A 26038-nucleotide genomic window follows, 5' to 3' on the forward strand; every position below is an offset into this window, starting at 1 on the left:
AGCAAACACCTAAAATACCCTATTAGCCACACAACAATGCACTACATCAATTGGAAACACTTAGACACAAACTTGTATCCGTCCATAACACTCATCATAGAAATGTAATATATATATCGGTACCATTGGTTATCAGGCTATGGCAGAGTTTCCCCAACTGGGGCTCATGAGGGACCTGCAGAGGGTTTGGGAGTTGCTGAAAAGCCAATAAGTCATTAATCATAAATAATTATAAATGCAATCAAATGTGAATGTGTTGTTAAATTAGAAATATTAAATTAAAATCTTCAATTAAATATTTTAGGTCAAAAGGGTTTGGCTGACAAAAAAGTTGCTGGATCCCTGAATTATAGTATCAGTTGATATTATTGGATATTTCATTGTCTATGCTCATCTCCTATATTTTTATCAGCATAAAGGCATCAAATACTTTCTAAATCTACCATATCAGTGCAGCTACTTTTGCACCACTGATATTTTACTAAGAAAATGTAAAAATCTACTCGTTTCTTCTTCAATAGTATTTTAATATTTCATCTCATAATGATATTCTCTCTCTTTCTCCCTCAGCGATCCTACACACTCATCCTGGAAGCCTGGGACTGGGATAACTCCACTCAAAACAGTGAGTATTCCTCTGTAATCCCAATTTGATTCTCTCCTGCAGGCTGCCGAAGCCTCTCTGGGTTGGGTTTGTTGCTCATAATGACCGCTGAGCATTGTTAGTCTGTAGTTTGGCGCTGTAAGGGATAGCTTCATTTGTGGAGATTGAGTCTGATCCTTGATGGTGAGATGAAAGTGTTAAATCTACCCCACTGATGTGTCGTAATGTTAGCGCAGGGAATTCGTTGGGTCGTGTCAGGGTTTTATTGGGCACGAATGGGGTTATTTAAGGACTTTGTGGTGTGCATTATTTGTGAAAGTTTTTCATGTAGGCACTGATATAGGGGGTTGGAGGTACGCATTGAGTTTGATATTTTTAACCGCACTAAGGAGAGGCTCATAATTTTCGACAGATATATTGACGGGATTTGTTGCTTACACAAGAACCATTACCTCAGCTTTCAAAGCATTCCAAAGCAGGGAACCTAACACAAATGTGTAGAACAAGACTCAAACAAGCACAATCTTGCATCTTCCACACATGCTTTAGTATTGCACGCAAGTCCACTAAGATTTTCCAATGAACCTGATCATCTGGAGACCTCTGTTAACTGTAACCGCTGGGTGAAATCTCCTGAGGATATTGAGTATTGAGTCATACACGTACACATAAGTTGTAGCAACAACGTGTTTGTTTTCATGATGCTTGAATAATAATCTCAATTGACTGTGAGATCTTGGGTTGTAATCTCCCTAAGCCTGGTTCTTCGGGGCTTCCAGTTAGGGGTGGCATGAATAGTCGAATATTTTATCTGTAATTACTATTCGAAAAACAAAAATACGATTAGTTTTAAATGTCGCAAAATCCTAAGCACGCAAACTAAAACTCACAATTATAATTAAATGCACTGGGTGGCACTGTGGAGCCTGTTAACAAGAAGATTGTATTTGATCACCGAATGTCATCGTCTGCCTCTAGGCGGAGCGAAGTTTGGAATTACTTTGATAATTTTTTTTACTTTTGATCATTGATTCATTGTTAGGTGAAACTGAGCTTTCAAATATCACCACCATGAAATCACATGAAATCCAAACACCAGTCAAATGAGGAAAGACAGCTGTCCATCACTTCATTCATGACTGCAGGTAATCGCAGCTGTACCCCCCCAAGTGAGACAAAAAGAAGATAAATTATTTGATAGCAAAATTATCTCGAGACATGCTTCTTTTAAGTTTCGTTGAGATCGACCTGTTTAAGAATAGAACACACAAAACGTTGTAAGCAACTTTGCTTAGCACACCGCTATCTGTGTCCCTAAAACTTCTGTCGGCGGAATGCGTATTTTTTATTTTTTTTTTACGCATGGTTTAATGTTTTCAACTAAAAGAAAATCTCAAGGTATAATGTAAGCTTGTTGTGTATATTTGCTAACCATAAGCTTGTTTAGAATTGCTGACAAAAAGGTGTCAAACTTAATTTACATGAATTACATATTTTAATATTCAATTATGAGCCCAAATATTCTAAAACAATATTTTTGGAAAATGCCTATCCTACTTCCGGCATGTATGGATCTTGGGGAATCATCATGGGCACCATAATTCCACAGCTGTATCCTGTTTTCTCCCGCCGCCTTTTGTCTGGCTTGAGGAATTGTCGGTAGGGAAGGGTCAGGCGGAGGAATTCGACGTATGCGAAAGAAAGGTGAACGCTGGTAAAATGGGAGAAACATTGGGGGGCATGGCTTTGATCTGCGGATGTGATCTGTAGAATCACTGTATATCCCAGCGTCTGTAAAACTCTAAAATCAAACATGCGCCTCTCCCTCTGCTTGAAGTCATTACGTCCTGTTTTTCGTTTTCATCTTTGCATGCACTTCAGCCTGAAACAATGGTCCAGAGGAAGCTTGTTTGACTCACTGCATTGAGTCCAGGCATCTTGTAGGCCTCTTCTCCGTGGAGTTTGCCCATCAGGGTTGGGCTGCACCAGCCGTTCGTAAGTTCGTTCTTAAATTGGAAAGTAAAGTCCACACTAGAGGCTTGTTCGGAGATTGACTACTTTTGACTGACGACATTCCAGCTTTCCGTGTTTTCACTGTTATATGGTAGGGGGGCGATATTACGCAACTTCTGAAAGTGTAGAGAGTCTCCGGTTCAAAACACAGGAAAAAAAGGAACAGAAACAAGTAGGGCTGGGCGATAAAACGATAACGATAATTATCGCGATATAATTTTTCTCGATAAAACGATATCAAGAGTTCGATAAATGTTCGATAATGTTTTTGCGCCAAAAGCGGAACGAATCTCATTTGAACCGCGCGCACACGGACCGTTTATCCGCTCGGCGCAAAGTCCAGACGGCAGCGCAGCGCGAGCTCACTAGAGCAGATGCGTTTACTCTGATCGGCCTCTTTCACGAGATCCAGTGAGAAGCGCTTGAATTCAGCGAAGAACACAAATCATGTCTCAGTGATTTAAACCAGTTTAAAGGCAGATGAAACCGCGCTGACGAACATGAGAAACACTGTGCGCAACGATACAGTCAGAAGCTTCTCCGTCTACACATTCCCATCATTTACCACGGATTTACTGTAACGTTAGCCTAGTAATATTAACTGCACCATGAAATGTGGGATATATATATTGAATTGTATAATATTATTAATGTAGACAATGTATTAAAGGACTAATGGAATATAATTACAGGTTTAATAATGTATTTAGGCTACTGGTTTTCATAAATACCATAGAAACCATAAAGTTACATTTTATCTGTGGTTATCATGATCTTAATGCATGATGCTGGATGACCAATGGTTAATTTTAATAAAACTAAAGAATATTACATTTTACCAATTAAAAATAATGTTACTTTTTTTTAACAGATGTTACTGTTTTTGTTAATGAACATAAATTGTATATAGTAAATCTGCATCCTAACTCAAGCTAATACTACTGAAATAAAGATATTTATTTTGTTAAGGAAAAATTACAAATGTTTGAATGTTCTACCTCGGATTTGTGAAATATTCACCTGTTTGGCAAGTGTTTGTCATGATATGTTCTGACAATAAAGAGTAGTTTAAAAACACAACGCTCTGGTTTCTACAGCTTTCACTTAGGAGTAAAAATCTGTCTTTAAACTTGAAATAAATAAAGATTTGATATTTATCGATAATTATCGATATCGACTGATATAAAAAAAAATATCGTGATATTTTTTTTTGGCCATATCGCCCAGCCCTAGAAACAAGCAATAAAAGCATTGCGTATGCACGTTGTAGTCTTTGAAGTTTTTATTTTTATGGAACTTACCCACATTCTAGTGTTGATAAAAAAATAATGTATGAAGCTAAAATAAAACCTTTTTGTTTGTTTGTTGTTGTTTTAAACCAGATGCTCTGCTCTTTCTTTTAATATATTGCATGTTCAAATATTCATACAACAAAATATTCTTGAGGCCATGACATTTTTTATTCAATTATTTGTTTTGTTACTTGTTTTTGTTTAGTAGTCTCACAATAACTGCCTACATAATTTTTTTCTACTTTTTAATTGAATTTTAAAGCCGCAGTCCATAACCTTTTTCATTTAAAATTTATATAAGCGAGTACGTCATGAATACATTTTCCAAACTGCGTTTTTGTCTTATCCTGAATCACTATGATGTTCTGGATGTTTTGTCCTGAATCGCTATGGTGCACCTATAATAAGTGTTCATATTCTGACTATTTTTTTAGACTGGTCGGGTCGTACCACTGTGGAGTAGCCCAGTACCTGCATGACTCATCATAGACCTAAAAAGAGAGAAGTAGCTCCGGCTACAATGTTCTTCCTCAACACGCATGCAGTTCTGTTTATTCACCGCTTGAGCGCCAAAAGTTACGGACTGCAGCTTTAAGTATAGATTTTTTTTTTTTACATTTTACCCTTATACCAGAGCCATAATATGTGTAAAATAATATGCAAACTTAATGCATATTTTATGATGGGTTTTTATAGTTTATTACTTTTAAAGCTAATCTAAAGAAAGATTGAAATATGCATAGACAATTTCAATATGCTTCAACAGCCGTCCCATCATTTCCATCACAGAACAGATGTTATTGTGCTTGTTTAAAACAGCTGTTTGAAATTAAATATGAGATATGTGATGTGTGCGCAAAACTTGATAGCAGAATATTAATAATTGTTTTATAAAATATGATATAATTAATTATTTAGGATAAATGCTAGCTATGAAATACGCTTTAGAGTTAAAGTAGTGTTCACCAGAACACCTGTAAGCTGTAGTGACCATTGATTAGAAATGCTTGAGATTGACCTCCTCTCTTTGATGATCTGGAGCACTCTCAATGATTTGGCAGGGCGCTGTTTGAGACAGTGGCTTCATTTATCACACAAGCCCATAGTAGAGAGGCGTGCCAGACATTAATGATCTTGTCATAGAGAGAGAACGCTGCCAAGGTCTGTCTGATGTGACTCTCTGCAGTCTGTACTCACGCAAGGCTTGGCAACAAAAGCGGCAGTGCATCCTCCTCTCTCCAGTGCCGTTTGATACTACTCGTTTAGTATGCAGTGTGAACGCTCAGAGCTGCCGCACCTCTTTTCTTAAACCGGACACGTCCTAACGCCTCCTTGTCTGTCTGTCAGAAACCCAAGGGTAAAAATGTCTTTCTCTCGGTTGAATAAAGTTTAGCTTGCACAATGCGTCATGTCATCTCAGGACTTTCCAGGGACGATGGGACGTTGTTCTAGTCGTACTGACGGAATTAGCCACCATGCATTTTTCATAGATGCTTTAAATAATTCTGTTACATCTGTCAGAACTGTTCGTAATGTGTACGTGTGCATCGTAGGGCCCTACAGGCCTCAGGAAAAGTTCTGTAGCATTGTGTTTACTCTGCAGGAAGGGCTCTGGACTGCCCAGTGTTTAGACGTTGGGCAGAACGGGCCGGCAAAAGCTCACTCCATTGTTCTTTATCTGGAAGCGCCAGGGCTATTTCTGTTTTTGTTGCTTAATTCGGTCGACATTGTCAGAGGACGGAGAGGAAGGCATGTGTATGTGCGGCCCCGTATGTGTGTTTGCAAGAGGAGAAAGACGTGGACGCGCTCTGCGCGTCGGGACAGAGGAAATCGCAGGCCCCCCGTTTCCACCGTGATTGTTTGCGGTCTCCGATCCCACTGCGATAAAGATTGCTTTCTTTGCAGAGAGGCTGGGAAAGCTTGGGAAAATGGAGCTCTTAATGTGAGTGCTGCTAAACACTCTCGCCAGGAGGAGGGATTCGTATTGAGGGTCCGTGTCCTGGTGGATCTGGACGATGTGATTGATTAGGATTAGGGTGGGATCCAGGTCCTTCAAGGACGGCTATGGCTAAGAGCTGAAAGTCGCCGGCTATGGACACCAGTGGCTTCCTCTGCCTGCCGCTCTTGCCCAGATCTCCCCGGTAACAGCAGTCAAACTCACTCCCCTCCCTCCAGACATCAACATTTTCATTAGAAGAACTAGGTTTTAACTGAAACTCACTAAATGTGAACGAATGAACGAGTCACTGTCATGATGCTAAGGCATGTTTATGCAGTTGCTGCAGTGTTTAGAGTGGTTTTTAGGGGATTTTGATGGAGTTTTCTGGATGTTTGCTTGGTAGTTACTGGTCCAACCCTAAGTTTATATAAAATTCTGGTCCCTAGATATGACTGCTATTTTTATTGTCTGCTCACTAAAAATCGTAAGTCTGATCACACCTCTCCTCGCATAAGCCGCATTTGAGTTATTATCATGTCCATGGTACAAAGGACACTTAGAGTTGAGGGATGTTCGAATGAATATGAGCGGTAACAATCACCAATAAAGTACTTGATTTGGGATGGTTAACTGAGAGCCAATTCAAAACCCTTTGTTTTTGCAATGGTGTCATTCATGTGTGAGTGTCTTTGTTGTGCAGTGATTTGTCTGAATGGATTTGTGAGGCAGGAAGTTGGCAGGGACAGGATAGTCTGAGTCACTAGCGAGTTTTTAAATCAGGGTCTGTCCTGTCTGTTGACTTGCAGCTGATCTACACGCCCGTTCGATATCATATTGTACTGGTTGTGCGGATATGTTTTAGCTCCATCTTAGACGTGTATTATTGGAATGAATGTTGTATTTTTTTTTTAGTATTATATTAATTATAATATTTATTATGTAAAAAATATTATTTATTATTATATAGTACATTACAAATTAGCAAACAAAAAAATAAAGGCCTTATATGTTATTAGTTAATATAGGCCTTTAAGTAAATTGTCATAATTATCACTAGTAGTGTTGCTGTATAATATAGTTTTTTAGGGGAAACAAAGAAATGAACTAATAGATATCAGCATGAAACTCAGCTGACTCCCCAGTTGATTACTGACAATAAGACAAATATCTTTTGTATTACAAGTTTTTGGAATATTTGTTTAATTATGCAAATTAGGTATTATCTCATTAAATATGTGGTAATTTGCATATATTTCCAGAAGAGAAATCTGAATCTGGCTTTATCCAAATGTTCAAAGTTCTTGTTTAATTTTGTTGACATATTAGAGTCAAAGGTTTTTACTGAGTGGATTTTGGAGATCTCTTTTTATCACTCAATTAATCAGAAAAAACTGTCAACAGCCATAAAATCCATTTCGCCCCGTTTTAGGTATAAAATGTTGTATAAATTAGAATCTGAATGATATATGAAAAACCTCTGTAAAACCCTTAAGAATATAGATAGGAGTACAACTGGAAAGTTTGGCATATGTAAGTGCTGCTAAAGTGGAGATGTCTGGCTCAGACTCAGAGTATGAGAAGAAAAACATTTTGAGACAACGGCCTTTAAAGATTGACATCAGCCAATGAGATTTCGCTTTTAGAGTTAAATGCCTCATTGTACTTTTACGATTGGTTGCTGATAAAAAAGGAAATTACCATATTTGGATCCGACCACATTGTACAGGAGAGAGAGAGCTTTCCAACGGTATGTGATGACAGGGTGCAGACAGCGATCACGGAGCAACATGTTGATTTAGAACGCCAACTTTTGTTGAATTTAGGACAAATCTACAGACCCAAATAGACAAAGTGTAGTAAAATAAAGACCCAAATGTGTATTTTGGACTTTTTTTTTCACCACAAGTCTGAAAGAAGACATGCTATTGAAGACAAATAATAGCCCAAAATCTCTGAATTGACCTGTAAAAAAATGAAAAAAATAAAATGTTTGCCTGCCGTGTGTCCCCTTAATTCTGATTATTAACAAAGCACATGATCTCTGTTTCTACTTTTCTTTTCTTTTAGCTGGTGAGGATAATTTGATTGAACGCCACACACACGTTGGCATGGTGAATCCCGGCGACCACTGGCAGCCCATCCGGCACACCAGCACCACGGCCCACATCGAGTACCGACTCCGGGTCAGGTGTGACGAGAACTACTATGGGAGTAAGTGCAACAAGCAGTGCCGGCCCCGCGACGACTACTTCGGCCACTACCGCTGCGATCCAACGGGAAATATTGTATGTCTAGATGGCTGGATGGGAGTGGACTGCCGGACGGGTTAGTGCTGTTGACCATCTGTATTTTGTACTTAGCATTTCAGTTTAATATCATGACCAATAAATGGCCAATATTAAATATTATACATAAGTGTTATTTTAGTATGATTTTACACTATTATATAAGGCTGTAAACGATTAATCGCGATTAATCGAATCCAAAATAAAAGTTTGTTTACATAATATATGTGTGTGTATTGTGTATAATTACTTTGTATATATATATATAAATACACACACATGCATGTATATATTTGAGAAATATTTGGATTTATATACTGCATATATATTTTTTATATGATTTATATTATGTATAAATAGAACTATTTTATATATAAATAAATAAAAATCTTAAATATATACATGCATGTGTGTGTATTTATATATACAAAATAATTCTACACAATACACACACATATATTATGTAAACACAAACTTTTATTTTGGATTCGATTAATTGCGATTAATCGTTTACAACCCTACTATTATATTGTTTATTAGCTTTTTATCATTTACTAGAATTGAATTGGCTTTTATTTGTACATTTTCAAATTGATTTTAATTAAAAATTGTGTAGTTTTGTAATTTTCTTTTGTCAATTTCATTAGTTTTAGTAAACAATTCCAATACTGCACTAAACTTAATTGTTTTAAAAGCCACAATTTAGGCATCACAACATAACATATTTTTAAATAAAGATAATAACTGTAACAATATATCGTCTATCCCCAATATGTAGCTAAGTATTATTAGCCACATTGCCCTCGATAAAGGATGAACTAGCGCTGGCTGGTGTCTTGAAGCATATAGAGAGGAACCCTGTTAAATCTTGCCCTTTACAACCCTGTAAAGAGACCTGCTGCTATCAGTGTTTTCACAGCCCTGCGATCTTTGCTCCTCTGCCTGGAGGTGAGATTGTGTTGTAAACAACACCTCTGCAGCCCTGGAGTCACACTTTCCATTAGCTCAATTAATTTGGGTGATGCTGGTGTTTTTGATGTCTTTAACCCAGAACTGCAGACAACCTAAACGCCTCTGTTCCAAAGCTGTGAGTGCGTGTGTGTGTATATATTGCACTAAAGAAAGGCAGTAAATCACCAGGCACTGTCCTAATGAGCATGGGGTACGAGTAGGTGGCTGTAATGGGGGTGGATAAGGGCAAACGTATGTGTGTGTTCAGGCCATAAAGTTGTCTTCTGTCACAGCGAGCGTGATGAATTTATCTTGTCGCACTTGTAAGGCAACACAAACAAACAAGACTAACTCTCCTCCCTCTCTCCCTCTCTCCCTCTCCTCTCTCAGCGATCTGCAAGCAGGGTTGTAATCTGATTCACGGAGGCTGTATGGTGCCTGGAGAATGCAAGTAAGTGTTTGAGCATCATTTCATGCTCGGTTGGTCGGGTTAATCTGGCTCCTTAATTTCAGCAGGGCCATATGTGCTCATGCTGATAAGGTCTTTTCATTTGTTTACCTTACCATTAATTAATTAATTAGTGCAGTGAAGCCTTTGTTTGTGCAAGCTGTTTTTGTTTTATATGCTTTTTTAATCACGCTATATTTTCTCAAGTGTGTTTAAAAGTTGTGATCGATTATCATTTGATGGGCTGAAATACTTTAAGGCGTCACTATTACTTTTGTTTATATTCTATGGGATAGTTCACCCAAAAAGGAAAACTGTAATTTAATAATCTACTCTCGTCCATGTCGCCTCAACCATAATACTGAATGAAGATATTAATGAAGCGGAGTTGTTTCCTCCATTGAAAGTACATTCACACAAAACAAGCAAGCATGTCTGGGCTGCCGCGAGAACCATTGAGGTTTTGTTTTCGCATGTCACGCAAGTGCGGTTGAGCTTCCGTTTGCCATATTTGATGACCTCGATGTTGTTTATTCAATCTTTATATGTAAACAAATTAAATCTGTTCAACATTTAAAGCAATCATGTCTAATCAGAAGACTTGGATTTAACAGCGTGATTCGTATAGATTTATTTTATGATCTTTTCTCTTTTTTTTTCTCTTTGTTTTTGTTGCGTGGACTTTCAATGGAGGGGCATAAATATTAAAATATTAGTTTTTTGAAGATAAAGGAAAGCAGTTTAATATGACATGAGGGTGTAATGTAATTAAATAATTACCGGTACATGATTAATTGACAGAATTGTAATTTTTGGGTGAACTAACCCTTAAGGGTTTTAAAACTCTTTGACGTAACACCTGTTACACTAATTTGTTGATGTACAACTTTCGCCTGAGTCATTTCAAGGGACCTTCAGATTGGGGTCTTTTGAGTTGGGACCTTTAAGCCACCCAGAACACTGTAGCAACCTTAAAAACGGTCAGACCACCTTAGTTGTTCATGGGCAAACTGAAAGAACTTTTATAAACTATGTAAACTATAAAAAATCTAGTGGCAATTTGACTTTTTGGAAAGTTACCCAAATCAGTGTCACGCATTCCTTGTGTTTTGGAGGTTATCATCAAAAGATAATTAAATCAAATGGTGGTATGCACTTACTGTCACAGGAAACTCTGACGCTTCCTGTGGAACTCGGTGTGAAATCCACCTCACCGTCCCACATCATGTTCTCCTTTTAGTTGTCTTCCTGTAGCTTAGCTCTGCCCTCTTCCTTTGCCACAGGAAAAGCTCTTAGTCTTTGGGAGGAGAAAAGCCTTTTTTTGTCCATTCCACCTTCAACCTCACTCGGTCTAAGGGCAGGGAATGAGTAGATCCAGAGGTGTCTAAACCAGGAAGTCACTCTAGACGATGATGACATACTGGAATCTTTTGGCAACAAATCATTCAGACATTCTCTTTTAAAAACATCTCACGCTTCAATTTTCCAGATATACCTGCCCTCATTCTGCTGCTCTCCTTTACCTGCTACTAGACTTGAACAGTTTAAAAGGGACAAGGCTATTTTGAAGCCTCTGGCATCATAAAGGCCAAGTGTGGCGCCTCAAGGGACATGGGGGGCCAAAAACATGCTTTAGGACATCATGTACCAAGCTTCTCGATGGCCTGGACGAAAGAGCTTCTGGAACCGGGCTAGGAAACAGAGGCCAATATGTTATTTTAGAATTTGAATATTTGGGAAGTTCTGTGAGTTCTTGCAGGATATGGTGACTTGATTCCCTGCCGTCACTAGCTTGATAGTCCTGGGAAGGAAGAAGGTGGAGACTAGAGGACTAAGTTTGCCACAGACATAACATTTTTAATTAACCAGTAGATTCAGTAGTGGGCCACAAATCTTTGCCACACTTAAAATTGAATTACTTCCAGTAAGTTTTGTTTTGTGATAAAGGGATAGTTCATCCAAAAAATGAACAAAGAAAAATCTATATTTTAAATTCAGTTGTTTTCATCAACACAGTTATAGTCAATGGGGTCCAATAGAGTGATGCAAGGATGGCAGATGTTTTTTTAACTTTCAACCCGAACGTTATCATCCGTATCACTGTAAACTAAAGTATATTAAATTGGGCTTGGAACTATACTCTTAATTACTATTTTGAAAATAACGCGTTAATTACTCTGTCGCTAAAAAGAAATCAAATTACAGTAACACGCTACCAAGTAATGCGTTACTGCCCAACACCGGCTATAAATGAACTACACCACGGTCGCATGACTTTACCGTCACCATCACTAAGTTTCTGATAACTCTTTCAGTCTTTGTTTAAAAAGATTTTCCCTGAACGTTTGAGTTATAATAGTTTGTAATTGCGAATTTAAAAACACAACGAAGCTGAGAAAACAGACTAGCAAGTAGATGAGTTTACCTGTTCGGCTGATGGCGTTTAATGTCCCTGCCAACCGTTGTAGTCCTATTTAGCCACTTATTAGCGTTTTACAAGATAAGTAAAAGTCTTAAAAATCACAAGAGGGTATTACTAATGTGTTTTATATTGTAGGATAAAATGTGAAAATATCTTGAGCTTGTGCTCACTACAGACCATATTTCAAGCATTTCACCAAAACCCAACCAAAAACCCTAATGACGTCAGGACGTTGGAATTGGCCTTCAAAAAATATGTCATCCCTACACCACTCTATAAGTTTCGATCAATATTTTTTGGGTGAACTCTTACTTTAACTGGCCAAACACATTTTGGAGGCACTGCAAACCCTTGCTGCAAATCAAATGCGAAAGACAAAAATGCGAGAGATGCATTTATGATTTAAGTTTAAGGTATTTTTTTTCATGGCTGCTGTGGCCATGTCCTGACACAGAAAGTAAATGCAATGCAACTTTCTCGTTGGAGTGAGTTAGTTAGCAAGCTTATGTTTGGCAGTGCTCAGCAGAGCTGAACGCCCCCGTGAACAGGCAGGGTTCACACTCACCCCACACACTCTGCTGCCTACATGCTCTTTCATACAATACTAAGGTTGTTACTGGGCAGTGCGAGGCTGTGTGTGCTCTGGTGTAAGTAATCCAGCCTCTGGCCTGCCCCTTGGGCACAGATCTAGGGGGCTATTTCAGAGACCTCACTGGAGATGTTATAAGTGGATTTGGATCAAGGCCTCCACGCAGAGAATGTGCCAGGTGTGTACCTCTTCAAAGAGCACATTTGCCTGTTATTGTAAGCTGATGTGATCCCAATCGTGGGCCTGAATTTTATTTCTTAATGCATTATCACCACATGTAGTGTGCAGTATATTTATAATTTATCCTATATTCAATTATTACAGCATTTAACCATGTTACCCATGGTTTCATATCATAAAAATGTTAACATGTTAATAGATAAACATGTTGTTGTTGTTGTTATTAGGAGTACTATGTCAACCCAATGGTAAATTCAGATCTTAATTCTTTGCTGTCTATTTCTCAAAGTACTGTGGTATTTCCATCTGAACCCATCACTGTACCATGGTACCACCACAGTACTTCTTTGTAAGGCTAGTAAGCGTTAGCTCTGTGGTTGAGATATGCAGACAGCGTCTCTCCACTCGGCAGCTGGAGTTAGTCCATACCTCTTCTGCAGGAGAGCTGTCTTAAAATAGCCTGCTCAGAAATGACAAGACAGCTGGGTGAGGGGTGTGGTGGGGATGAAGAGAGCGCACTACAGGCCTTGGAATAGCGGAGTGTTGCTGTAAACCAATAATTTGTTAACCCCTCTGCAGCATTTCCCTCTGTGCCGCCGGGCTACGACCAAACCGCCCGGGGTGGGGGGCGGAGTGTGCGTCTGTGCGCAGTTGTGAAAGTGTTCTTAACCTTTGTCGCCCGGAATGTCGCCTTATCCTAAGATTAGGTGTCAGGGCAGTGATGTGCATCTGTATGTTTGTTTCTTGTCTGTCGTTAAGATATTTCAACCTCCGTGGCATTTTAAGTGTTAACACGCTTATGTGATTTTCAGGTGCAACTACGGCTGGCAGGGCCAGTTCTGTGACGAGTGTCTGCCTTACCCTGGCTGCTTGCACGGGACCTGTGTTATACCCTGGCAGTGCACTTGCGACAAGAACTGGGGCGGCCTCCTCTGCGATAAAGGTAAGGGTCCGAAATGCATCACACACGCTGATGCTGATGATTTGGCCTAGTTAGTTTTGAGAAATTGAGGTCAACCTGGAATTGACCCATAAAATGGTCAGCAGTAGATCAGAATGAATTTAAGCCCGCGAATATCCAGCCACGGAGGTGCCAGGGCAGCAAATTCATATCATGGTGTTAAATGGAACTACAGCATCCTACACTGAGCTGGTTTGTTGGCTGCGATGTCAGCACAGGCTGTGCATCATGTGACAATGCGCGCACAAACACACACTTTGGATATTGTGGTTGTGATTGGAGTGGCGCTCGGATATCTGATCTGTTGGTCAGCGTGCGTCCTGGAAGGTGGTTAGGAATGAGAAGCAGCTGAGATGTGCCTACAGTTCTCTTTATTTATTTACCAGCTTTTATGAGCCTCGCCTTACAAGGTCTGCTGGGAGTCCAGCAATAGTTTGCCAAGTGTAGTCATTCAAATAGAAAATGTTAGCAGGCTTAAAAAAAATCTGAATTCATTGTTAGTATTCCTTCCCCCATAGTCTCAAGAACAAGCACCCTAGTTCATTGTTTTTATGTGTCCTTGAAGATCTGAACTACTGCGGCACACACCATCCCTGCGTCAATGGCGGGACCTGCATGAACTCTGAACCGGATGAATATAACTGTGCCTGTCCTGAAGGATACTCTGGCAAGAACTGTGAAATTGGTAAGTCTCTACAGATGGAGGGGGGAATTTGGTAAATGAAAGTGCTGTCTGGATGAATGGGTGGGTGGGTGGATTGGATGGATGGACGGATTGATAGAAGGAGGGAGGGATGGATGGGTGGGTGGGTGGATTGATAAAAGGAGGGAGGGATGGGTGGGTGGGTGGATTGATAAAAGAAGGAATGGCTGAATGGATAAAAAGGGGTTGATTGGATGGATAGGTGGATGGATGGATAAAAGAAGGGTTGGATGGATTGATAGAAGGGATAGATTAATAAAATAAGGGATGGATGGATGGATGGATGGGTAAAAGAAGGGATGGATGGGTAAAAGAAGGTATGGATGGATGGATGGATGGATGGATGGATAAAAGATAAAAGAATGAATGAATGGATGGATGGATGGATGGTTGGGTAAAAGAAGGTATGGATGGATGTATGGATAAAAGAATGAATGGATGGATAAAAGATAAAATAATGAATGGATGGATAAAAGAATGAATGGATGGATAAAAGATGGGATGCATGTATGGATAAATGGATTACATGGATGGATGCATTAATGGATTGGTAAATAAAGGAATGGATGGATAAATGGATGCAAGGATGGATAAATAAATGAATGGATGGATCCATAGATAGATGTATGAATGGATAGATAATATTTCTCACCCAAGACTGGATGATTGAAGCTGTGCCAGTTGGTGTGCTTTATATGAGATGTATCCGTCTATATTAATGACACATACCATTGTGTTTTTGCAGCCGAACATGCTTGTGTATCCAACCCCTGTGCGAACGGAGGTACATGTCACGAAGTCCCAACTGGATTTGAATGCCAGTGTCCACCAGGCTGGGAGGGACCCACTTGTGCTAAAGGTATGTAAATCTTTCGTGCACCTTCCTCTCTGACTCTCACTATGGCCCGATCTGTTCTGTCTGGAGACCTGGTTATAGACTTAGACGAGCACAGACACCCGCCCCCTCCCCAACATGTGTCCAGATGCTGTGGCCAGTGTGCCGCTTGGCTGTTTGTCATGCTGGGATTTGTCAGGTATCTGGCAGAGGAAGCCGGTCCTGGATCTTGGCAGCACAGCGGGGTCTCTTTGCATGGCGAGCGGAGCTTGAGCTCTTACTGGTCCCGGATTAGAGCCTGGTGATACCCATCACTGAGACAGGGTGGATTTGCATAATCTGTCTTCACTTTGAACCAGCATTTGGCTTCACAAATTGTGAATGCAGTGTGTCATGGTCTTCCCTTCCTTCTCCACTCCTCCGGTGCCTCAAAGCATCCCTCTTTTAGTGCCACAGGGCTCAAAATGGATCAGTTGCAAATGTGGTTCTCACTTTTAGTGTTTTAATTATTGGTATTTCTGACACTCTTCATCACTCCCTCCACATCCTACCTCCTCTGTTTCCTCCATCGCACATATGGGCCTGTGTTTCCATCGTCATAGCAACAGCAGGGTCCCTGCTGGAATTTGGGAATCCCCCCCCCCCCCACCCACCCACCATTTCACCCATAAAGGTTTTCCCCCCACCTTTCCCTCTTCACTTGCCTGTCTGACCCTTTTACACACCCCGCTCCACCCCATTCACCACAATATATGTATAAGGCTAAAGGGAGAAGAAAGGAGGGAGGAATTTCTCTTGTTTTTGTTTCCTCCCATTTTCTTCCAGATTTCGAATAGCTGCTGCTCGGTTCTTTGTGCCTTTTGTGCCCGTATTAAAACTGTAATGATTTGTGCTCTAATAGCAGCTAATCTGGCGACCTGGATTATATCAAGCTGTAATCGCTTTACTGTCTTGCATAAAGAAAAGCTCTCTCTGATGAACGCACTGACACTTTCTCCCGCCTTTTCTCCAACTCTACCATCACTATTATATTATATTATATTATATTATATTATATTATATTATATTATATTATATTATATTATATTATATTATATTATATTTGATGGATGCAAACCAGAAGATAACATTAATAATAACAAAATAATAATGTCTAGTATCAGTGCAAAATCTGCAAACACAGCTTCACATTACGCACAGTAACATAAGTCTAATGTGTGAAGCTATTGTAAAATACACTTAAACTCATGTGACTGTACGTCAGTTGAATTAGTTACACCTTGTTGACATAGGAATTGATTGCACATTATATTCACTTAGGAGTGCATAATATAGTTTTCAGCTTGCTGTTGGATTTTTTTGTTTGTTTTTAATGTTGCTCTGAAAATTCTGCAATAGATTAACGATTAAGACGGGTTGGCACAGCAGCACTGATCCTGTGTGTGTGTGTGTGTGTGTGTGTAGTGGGCATTGAATAACCCACACAGCACACACCCATGCTGGGTGTAAAATTGCCCAGTTTGAATGTTTATATGGATAAAACTGAAAACATCCCATAATAGTATGTGATGCATATCCTATAATATCTCAATATGGTCTCAAGGAGCTTTTTTTAAAGCACAGTTTCAGTTGATCATTTTTCATATCTGCAGAACGTAACATGATTTTGTGTTGATGTTGCAGACATGGATGAATGTGCCTCCAGCCCGTGTGCGCAAGGCGGAACATGTATCGACCTGGAAAATGGCTTTGAGTGTGTCTGCCCTCCTCAGTGGGTTGGGAAGACCTGTCAAATCGGTAAGATTGAGATTCCCCCTTTATTGCAAGCGTGTTTTGAACTACAGCATTCATGCACGTTTTTAATATACTATTCATTGGACCATCCACTCACGCCATATTAATTTTTTCTCTTTGCCAAAAAATCGATCCATTTTGCATCCGAATGGTTGAATATGGTGTGTTAGTTCTAAATTACATGCACTTTATACAAGCGTGCATGTTTTTTAGGCAAAGCAAGACAAGTGATTTGATTAGTCTACATGAGAAACTGGTAATAGCGGGAACCTGATCCTTGTTGCTTGTAAGACAGCTATATATGCATATGTTACATGGAGGGTCAGCCTTAGACCTGGATCTAAGGCTAGATTAGATGGCACATCGCAGGCGCCACAGGATTTTCCATCATCCTTCTGCTCACAATAGTGTGCAGCTCTTGTCAGGGGAAGTGATGAATGTGAAAGGAAGTGGATTGTGACCTGTAAACAAGCGTGGGGTGGGAACAGGAGTTGGTCTGCTCGTCTTACGCTTCGAACCTTAGCCTCCAGCTTGGGTTTCTCTCACAAGAGCCAGGCCTGAGCACAGTGGGGAGTCGTGTTTCTCAGAGGACAGGTGCGCAGGGGAGTGGAGCGCACCTCACTAGGGGCCCCTGATGAATATTTAAACGCCTAATAAGCACTAGTTTTTTCATGGCAAAGTCAAAAGAGTCATAGCCCCCTGAACTGGCTGGTCACCTGCTGTAGGCTAATTGGGGAGAGACTAGCAGAAGGAGGGGTGATTACGAGTGGACCCTTAGTTTACAATAAAAAAATTTGTAGCTATATATATATATATATACCTAGATTTTTTTTCAGAGAACTTTTTGTCTTTTGAACTTTTCTTTTTTTAAACAGATTTTTTAAAAATAAAATCTACATTTGATTCAACAAGGACACATTAAATTGATCAAGTGACAGTAAAGACATTTAGAATGTTAAATATATTTTTATTTCAGATAAATGCTGTTCTTTTGAACTTTATATACATCAAAGAATAAAAAAATGTATCATGGTTTCTACAAAAACAACAGTTTTCAACATTGATAATAAAAAGAAATGCAAATCAGCATATTATAATTATTTCTGACGGATCATGTGACTGAAGACTTGAGTAATGATGCTGAAAATTCAGCCATCGCAGGAATTAATAACATTTTAATATTAAAATGCAATATAAAAAAAGAAAAGTTATTGTATTTTTGATCAAATAAATGCAGCTTTGGTGGTGTGAGAACTTTTATATAAGTATATAATTATTAAAAATTGTATATATGCTATAATTAAGGTCATTTAAGTCATAATGTCTATTTGTGCTTTTCGAGTAAAATTTTGTTTAAGAGTGTTGTGATATTTTTATTAGAACACAATCTAAATATACTGATTTAAAGTTGTTGTTTTTTTTTTGCTGTGTAATGGTCATTGATCAGGAAGTCAAGTAGACTGGCATCGTTGTGACTGTTAGAGTTTCAAGCCAACAGATTTTCAATGGGCTTAATGGTGGTGGGGTTACACAACAAGATCTCAGATTTCTCTGCCTCTCTCTTGCTACTCTACACTTCCCATCTCCTCTTCAATCTCTCAATCTACCAATTGTCTACAAAAAAATCTCCCAACTCTTTCTGTCCCTCAATTTCACAGATGCAAATGAGTGTATGGGGAAGCCTTGTGTAAATGCTCACTCTTGCAAAAACATGATTGGTGGATATCACTGTGACTGCTTTCAAGGATGGGCCGGACAGAACTGTGACATCAGTCAGTATCTCCTAATGCTCCTCTCCTCTCCTTTCCCTCATCTTTGAACACGTACTCTATGGTGGCGGCCAGGCTTTCCTCTTCGGACACTTGATACCCTTTGGGGTTCTGCACACTGTGTATTTTGTCTTAGGCTTCACCTATTGTTGCATGCTGGGTCATTGGCTTTACCTCACGTTTGTGTTGTTTGAACTAACATTTCCATCTTCAGCGCACTTACAGAGCTCATCTAATTCGAGTTAATCGCATGTCTTCAGTCTCTCCTAACTGCTGTCCTGATTTCCTCCACTTAGCCATTGATTAATTGCTTCATTTACTTTGCCCATGACTGTAGATCTCAATGGCTGCCACGGACAGTGCCAGAATGGAGCAACTTGCAAGGTATAACCTTTAGGATTCAAAACAATTCCTGGTTTACTTTAGCTTCTCAGTTAATTGTTCGTTATTAAGTGTCCTTTTATTTGTGTGTGTGCAGGAGCTGGTTCATGGAGGTTACCACTGCCAGTGCCCTCCAGGCTTTGTGGGCTTGCACTGTGAAGTCTCAAGGAATAAATGTGCCAGCGGTCCGTGTCAGAACGCCGGCCGCTGCCATGTCATTCTGGACAGCTTTGTTTGTGAATGCCCTTCAAACTATGCAGGGATGCTCTGTGAGGTGAGAATCTTAACTGTAGTGTGAAAGACACTTTTTTACAGAAAGCCTTTTGTCAGTGTTTTTCAGCATGATGGATTTTATTTTATGCTGATATACTTGTTTTGTTCAACGATTTTTGGCCATTTTGCCATTTTTATATAGGCTATATTAAATATTAGGGATGCACCGAAATGAAAATTCTTGGCCGAAGCTGAAACCGAATATAATGAAACGCACGAATACCGAACACGGTTTTTCTGTTTGTTTTTTTCTCCCATTTATTTTGACAATTTTTCCACCATTGCATAAATGAAATGGTCAAAATGTGCTTTTTACTATTTTGTCTTGCTTTTCAAAGAAAAAATCAATTACAAAACTACAATTTAAAAATGTGTATTTAACAATGAACATGTTGTTTACAATCCAGCAGACATTATACTAACAAAGCACAATATAACTTAAAATAAATACATTTTTAAACTAATCGTATTTTTATTTGACCATATTTGAGCTTATATTAGGCCCATAACTACTGCTGAAAGAATGTAACGTTTGTATGCCTACAACAAAAAATAGCATCTTTTGTTGTTTGATTAACATTAAAATGACACGGACAGGCTGCTTTCATTTTAAGACCAAATACTTGGATCAACCAGTAATGCAGTATGCTGACGCATATCCGGTTTTCACCGAGCGGTTAAGCCATAACCGACTGTATACGTAAGATACTCCACATGATGGGCAGTTTGACTGACACCTGTGTGTGTCAATATTTCACCATTCAGGCGCAAAGAGAAGTGAATTTGGGATCGCTTGCTGTCTGAGAGCGCTTCTGGTGCGCATAATTTATAACTTTATACTCTTTTTGAAGATTCGCGTTAGACGTGTCTCTGACTTGATCTCCGCGTTGACTTGAATTACAATAAGTAGTGCTGCAGCCTAAGTTTTTGCAGATGTCAATTTTTGCGTCTTTCTCGGACACTTTATGCTTCCACACTGACGACATGTTTGCTGGATTCATAAAGTGTGAGCTGCGCGCCGCTGCCTCTCACTCTATGCTGGTTGCCATTTGATCGCGTCATCAAAAACGCCATTGTTCGGTAAAATTTATTCCGTCTTTTCACTTATTTCGGTTACCGAACATTCGGTGCATCCCTATTAAATATAGTAGATGTCGATGAGCAAGATAGGAAATGAGAGCAATTTTAGTCAGGTTCAGGGTATATCTTCATCATATCTCTTTCAATGATCAGTAGATGGAAATTGTGGGGCTTGGTCTTGATTAATTGATGACATTTAGTAATGCAGATGGTGTCACTTCTCCATTCATACTTTCCCCACCATTGCGTGTGTGTTATTAAAGCCTTGGTGTAAGGCAGATCAAGCCTGCTATTTGGCCACAGGTGCGCCAGGGTAACTAGAGCAGGGTTTGGGTGGAGGGCGGGCGGGAGTATTTTTTCATGTTGCCATCATTGCTGTTTTGGAGCCAGTGTTAGTCTAGTGGCAGGCTAAAGATGGACTTCCATAGAGTTGCTGGAAGCTGGTCCTGAGCCAGTCTCATCTTACCATGTACACTAAAAATAAGCTGTAGTGAATGAGGCAACTCTTCTCTTGGCCTCCTGGCCGCCCGCCCACAATCAGCCCGGGAAAGAGAAGGCCTTGATTTTTACGTTATATTCATGCCTAGCGTGCCATGCGCTTACATTAGACCATACCGTCTGTTGGAGAAGTGAGCCTATACTAGGAAAGGTTTTGATCCGGTGGGACTGTTTTCCATGCAGGTGCACATGAGGTTACATATAAAGCCTTGGTCCAGTATTGACACAGAATCAGACACGTTTTGATATGGGATCAAATCCGTTTAACTGAACTAAAAAAGTAATTGCAATAAAGCTGCAATACTACATTTATATGTAGTGATTTACTACATTTATATGTAGTGAAATATGCAAACCACTATCCAAAATGTTCTGAGACCTGTTTGCTTGGGATTTTCGCCTACATATATATATCTTTTTTATTATTATGTGTCAACCGATTTTGCCCGCCAATATACAACTGTTTGAAACGTGTCCAACTGGATTGTTCTTCAGATCCAGTACAGATGGGTGATTATCTCTTATATCTGTCTGCTTTAGCAGTTTTATGTAGCTCTGTTTGATACAGTCTCGTTCGCAGACATTCCTCTTACATCACTGCCTGTGAAAAAGTGCTCTGTGCAGGCCTTCGGCTTCCAGTATATACAATGTATATCCCTACTAAAATAAATTCAGCAGACTTGGAGAACAGAGTTTTGGTCTGAACTAACACCTTACATGGCAGCTGGCATGATGTGTACTTGAGAGAGGTTGTTTAAATTCCCCTGAGGATCATCTCTAGAAAAGGCTTTTTTGAGAAAAACGGTGGGGACATTGAGAAGGTCTTGGAAAGCTGCAGAAACCCACATTAATTAGTAAACAGTTTGTAGTTGAGTTTATTATATTGTACACTGTTATACATGAAATGCATTGTTTGTTTTAATTTTCTAAATGAATCTTGCCCCTTGGCCCATAGAGAATTTGACACAGCATTCTAAAAATGTGGCACTCATGGCGAGAGACATGATGCAATGGGCAAGACGTCCGTCTGCATGTCATCCTAGACTGTAGTTAACAAATAGCGCAGAACATGTGAACGTGTCCTAAGTCTACCTCAGACTGATTGACAAACTCCGTTGCAAAATGATGGATTGCTGTGTGGATTGTAGGCCAGTGGTAGACTTATGGTAAAAAAAAAAAGCCATTTCTAAAGCCACTTTGTCTTATTAGCTTAATTATAAATGATTAAAGCAATAATTATTACTTCAAATAATACAACAATTTATATGAGTGTGAAGTTGTAATACTGTTTTTTTTTTTTTTTTTTTTTTTGTCATTTATAGTAATAATTATTTTAATAATTGTATAATTACATGGTATATTTTGAAATCCATTTGTCATGACCATATAAACTTAAAAATATATATATTAAATAATATGCAGTTTATATTAAATATATGAAGATATAGAATATAGTAAGCATTATGAGTTTCTGTGGAAAAGATTAATTTCTAAGACTATTTACCAGAACAAGGCCAAGTCGAGGTAGAAGGAGAACTAGATGTGCAAAAGTGTTCCTCGTCCCAGTTGAATATGCTCGGTAAGAGCGGAAGGATGTCTAAATTTAGCTGCACAGTTTGTTTTGATTGGTCTCTTGTGTGATTGTAATGGTGCTGTCTTGCTAGCTTTAGGCTTATGGGAGCCTTCCATAGCTTACCTGACTGTTTATCTCTAGTTTAAGTTTGGACTTGCAGTACAAAGCTTAGGCCTAACTCATTCACTAAATCATTCTCCCTGTCTCGTATGAAGGTGGAGAGTCTGTCTCACTCAAACCCCTGTGAGTCGAACCCCTGTGAGAATAAGGCTTCGTGCTACAGCCTGCCGGGTGACTTCTACTGTGCCTGTCCTGAAGACTATGAGGGCAAGACCTGTGAAAACCGCAAGGACCACTGCAAGACAACTCCTTGCCAAGGTACTGCCCGTCCTGTTCTCCCGCGAACCAAAATGCAACAGCCAAAGATGTTTATCTGCATGTGTACATTGATCATCAATTGAAAAATTGTGCGCAATAGTTCACTTATTCCCGCTTGTTTTTTCATTCTCAGTGATTGACAGCTGTACGATTGCTGTGGCGAGTAACAGCTCAGATGGGGGTGTGAGACACATCAACTCTAATGTGTGTGGTCCCCGTGGCCGCTGTATCAGCCTGCCAGCCGGCAACTTCACCTGCACCTGTGAGCCTGGCTTTACAGGAGCCTACTGCCACGAGAGTGAGTCATCCTTACAGTTTCATCCTTACCTTTTCCTTTTCGAAACGTAATCCATTCCTCCTCGTTTGTTCACTTCTTCATCAATTTACTTTATCCTTACATAGTAGATGGGTAATATAATTAAGCTCATATTAGTCATTTGTCATAGGTACTTCTGGGCCAATTAAGTATTAATTATGTCATAAATAATATTATAAATATTACAGAAAAATTTAGTTTTATTAATAAAATGTTTAAAGAAATTGAGACAAATGACACTTACAGTGAGAATTAAAAAATCACTTGTGAATTTTTTTTTTTTTACTTTAGTTTGTTCCAAATGATATTATCAGCAGCATATATCTAAATGAAAATGTTACTGAAAAATTTAAATTAATTTGAGAATGTATTAGTATTTGGTTTGTCACCCCATTTACTGTAATTTGCCTCCAGAAATTGATGATGATCATCAGAATCATACATTTTTCTTATTCATTTTACATAATACGGTTTCATTTCATTTAGTTTAAACCCTTTTTACAATTTTTTTTTTTTTCAATGTTTAAATTACATTTTGAACTCATGATGTTTAGTGTAGTCTTTTGAGCACCAATGTATTTTATCCTAAAATCTTGATATTCATGAGAATTATATATCAACTACCCAGATATAAATGACTGCGTGAGCAACCCGTGTCGAAACGGAGGCACCTGTATCGACGGGATCAGCTCTTTCCAGTGTTTCTGTCCGGATGGCTGGGAGGGTGACCTCTGTAACCTCAGTGAGTGTCTTTCTTCATCTGCCTCCTCATCTTGACCTTCTTTACATTCATAGTCTTACCTTTTGTTACTTGCGTTTCTGCACTCAGATGTGAACGAGTGCAGTCGGAGCCCTTGTAAGAATGGCGGTCACTGTGTGGACCTGGTCAACGACTTCTACTGTGAATGTGCCAATGGCTGGAAAGGAAAGACCTGTCATTCACGTAAGTTACATCTCCCTGTTTTATGTCAAAGTACTTCCTCTTTTCCTATTGTATAGCTAAACTGTAATTTTGTGTCTTTTTAGGTGAAAGTCAATGTGATGCCACCACATGCAGTAATGGAGGGACCTGCTATGACCACGGAGACACTTTCCGCTGTGCCTGCCTTTCTGGATGGGGAGGGAGTACATGCAACACAGGTGAGTACACCTCTGGGAATCTGAGTGCAGTTTTTATACTCGCCTCATGCACAGCAGGGTTTCTCAACTTTCTGAAAGAAAAATGCCTTTCAAAGCCTTAAACTATTTATAGACTCCCCTCACAAATTATATAATCAAATCAGTCTCTCTTAATACTCACAATCAACTTTGGAATTCTGCAACACTCTTACAAAAACACACTTATAAATGTAGTGTTATATTGTGGTTTAATTTATATAAATGGTCCTCCATTTGTCTTTCTTTTTTTTTAACCTCTTAATTTAGGTCAGAGCTTTAAAATATTTTCAATAATTTTGACAATTTTATTTACCTTTTTTTTTTTAATGCCTACACAAAAATATTTATCCAAATAAATAAATGTTTGTTCCCAAACACTTCCTGCATTCTTAACAAAAGCTTTTGTTTTTCTTATTTTTAGTTTTTATATTGTATCTTGGTTGAACAGAATGAATGCTTTTATTTATCATTTATAATTAAGAATGTAATTTTAGTTGAGAATCAAAAAAAATAAAAAAATTATAAACAGAAAATTGGTGTAAAATAATTTATTTATTTAGAAACATATTCTGATATTTTCTGCAGACCCCTAGCAATCGGCGACAGACCCCTGGGGGACCCTAGTTTGAGATCTAAAGGTCTGAAGAAAGGTTCACTTCCTGTAACTTTTCCATTTCGTTTTTCTACTTCAGCAAAGAACAGCACTTGTGCGTCCAGTCCCTGCCTGAACGGAGGAACGTGCGTGGGTGGTGGTGACACGTTCACCTGCATCTGTAAAGACGGCTGGGAAGGGCCCACCTGCGCTCAGAGTGAGTGAATTCCCCATTCACAATTCAGCTGCCAGTGCATGTCTGCATACCAGTAAAAGCAAACATCACAATCCATAAGTGTTAAATTACATTCGATCAATGCGCAAATGTCTCGCATTGACTCTTTCTTCCTCTCTTTTGGTTCCACAGACATCAACGACTGCAACCCTCACCCCTGGTAAGAAGACCTATGTGGCTCTGCAGTTGTTCCCCCTCTTGTTTACTCTATGCTGCCTGGGGCCGCCTGTTTGTGCCGACCCTCCCCTTCCCTGTACAACATAGACGGCTTGGAATAACCCTTCTTACATGGCTTTCTGCCCTATTCCACCATGTTGTTCCTGCCCCGCTAACCCCCATTCTCTGAGCGGATGCACCGAAGGGGGGTTCAAGGGGGGATGCTGGTTGTAAAGACGGGAAAAGATGTCCTTAAATCACCCCTAAATCCGACAGCTCAGGAGACCCTGGGCTGGTTTTAATGGGGACCACAATAGAGCCGATGGCCCTAAAAGAGCACCCCCAGCGGTGAGGGGAGGAGGGGATGGACAGGCTCTTTTTCTCCCAGTCCACTCTGTCCTCTTGCCTTTCTTCATCGCTGACCTGGGAGCAAGGGATTTGGGAGTTGGGGTGGGAGTAGGGGGTGGGGATCCCAGCAAGGAGCCACTGGGGGGATTTGCATCTGAAAGGTGCTGGTATTGATAAACGCAGTTAGGCACTCTCGCATCCCTCTTCGTCCATGTCTTTTCTTCCCCCGTTTTTCCTGCCTTTCCCCTTCCACGCATGCATGTTG

The 26038-nt window shown here is 39.5% G+C and overlaps 1 protein-coding gene across 2 annotated transcripts in view; it reads left to right on the forward strand.

Moving 5' to 3' along the window:
- Positions 1-26038, forward strand: part of jag2b (jagged canonical Notch ligand 2b) — a 51537-nt gene that overhangs the window by 17902 nt on the left and 7597 nt on the right. The window contains exons 3-19 of one of the 2 annotated variants that reach the window (XM_079584353.1): positions 571-625; positions 7916-8173; positions 9475-9535; positions 13536-13666; positions 14250-14369; positions 15133-15246; positions 16906-17019; positions 18675-18788; positions 19123-19169; positions 19264-19440; positions 22806-22968; positions 23102-23266; positions 23913-24026; positions 24114-24227; positions 24311-24424; positions 25135-25251; positions 25402-25429. In XM_079584353.1, the coding sequence (XP_079440479.1) occupies positions 571-625; positions 7916-8173; positions 9475-9535; positions 13536-13666; positions 14250-14369; positions 15133-15246; positions 16906-17019; positions 18675-18788; positions 19123-19169; positions 19264-19440; positions 22806-22968; positions 23102-23266; positions 23913-24026; positions 24114-24227; positions 24311-24424; positions 25135-25251; positions 25402-25429 (2006 nt within the window). The remainder of the gene's footprint in view (positions 1-570; positions 626-7915; positions 8174-9474; positions 9536-13535; positions 13667-14249; positions 14370-15132; positions 15247-16905; positions 17020-18674; positions 18789-19122; positions 19170-19263; positions 19441-22805; positions 22969-23101; positions 23267-23912; positions 24027-24113; positions 24228-24310; positions 24425-25134; positions 25252-25401; positions 25430-26038) is intronic. The other variant, XM_079584354.1, reaches the window with a different exon arrangement.

The sequence above is a fragment of the Phoxinus phoxinus genome (assembly GCF_949152265.1).
Source record: "Phoxinus phoxinus genome assembly, chromosome: 16".
NCBI classification, from domain to species: Eukaryota; Metazoa; Chordata; class Actinopteri; order Cypriniformes; family Leuciscidae; genus Phoxinus; species Phoxinus phoxinus.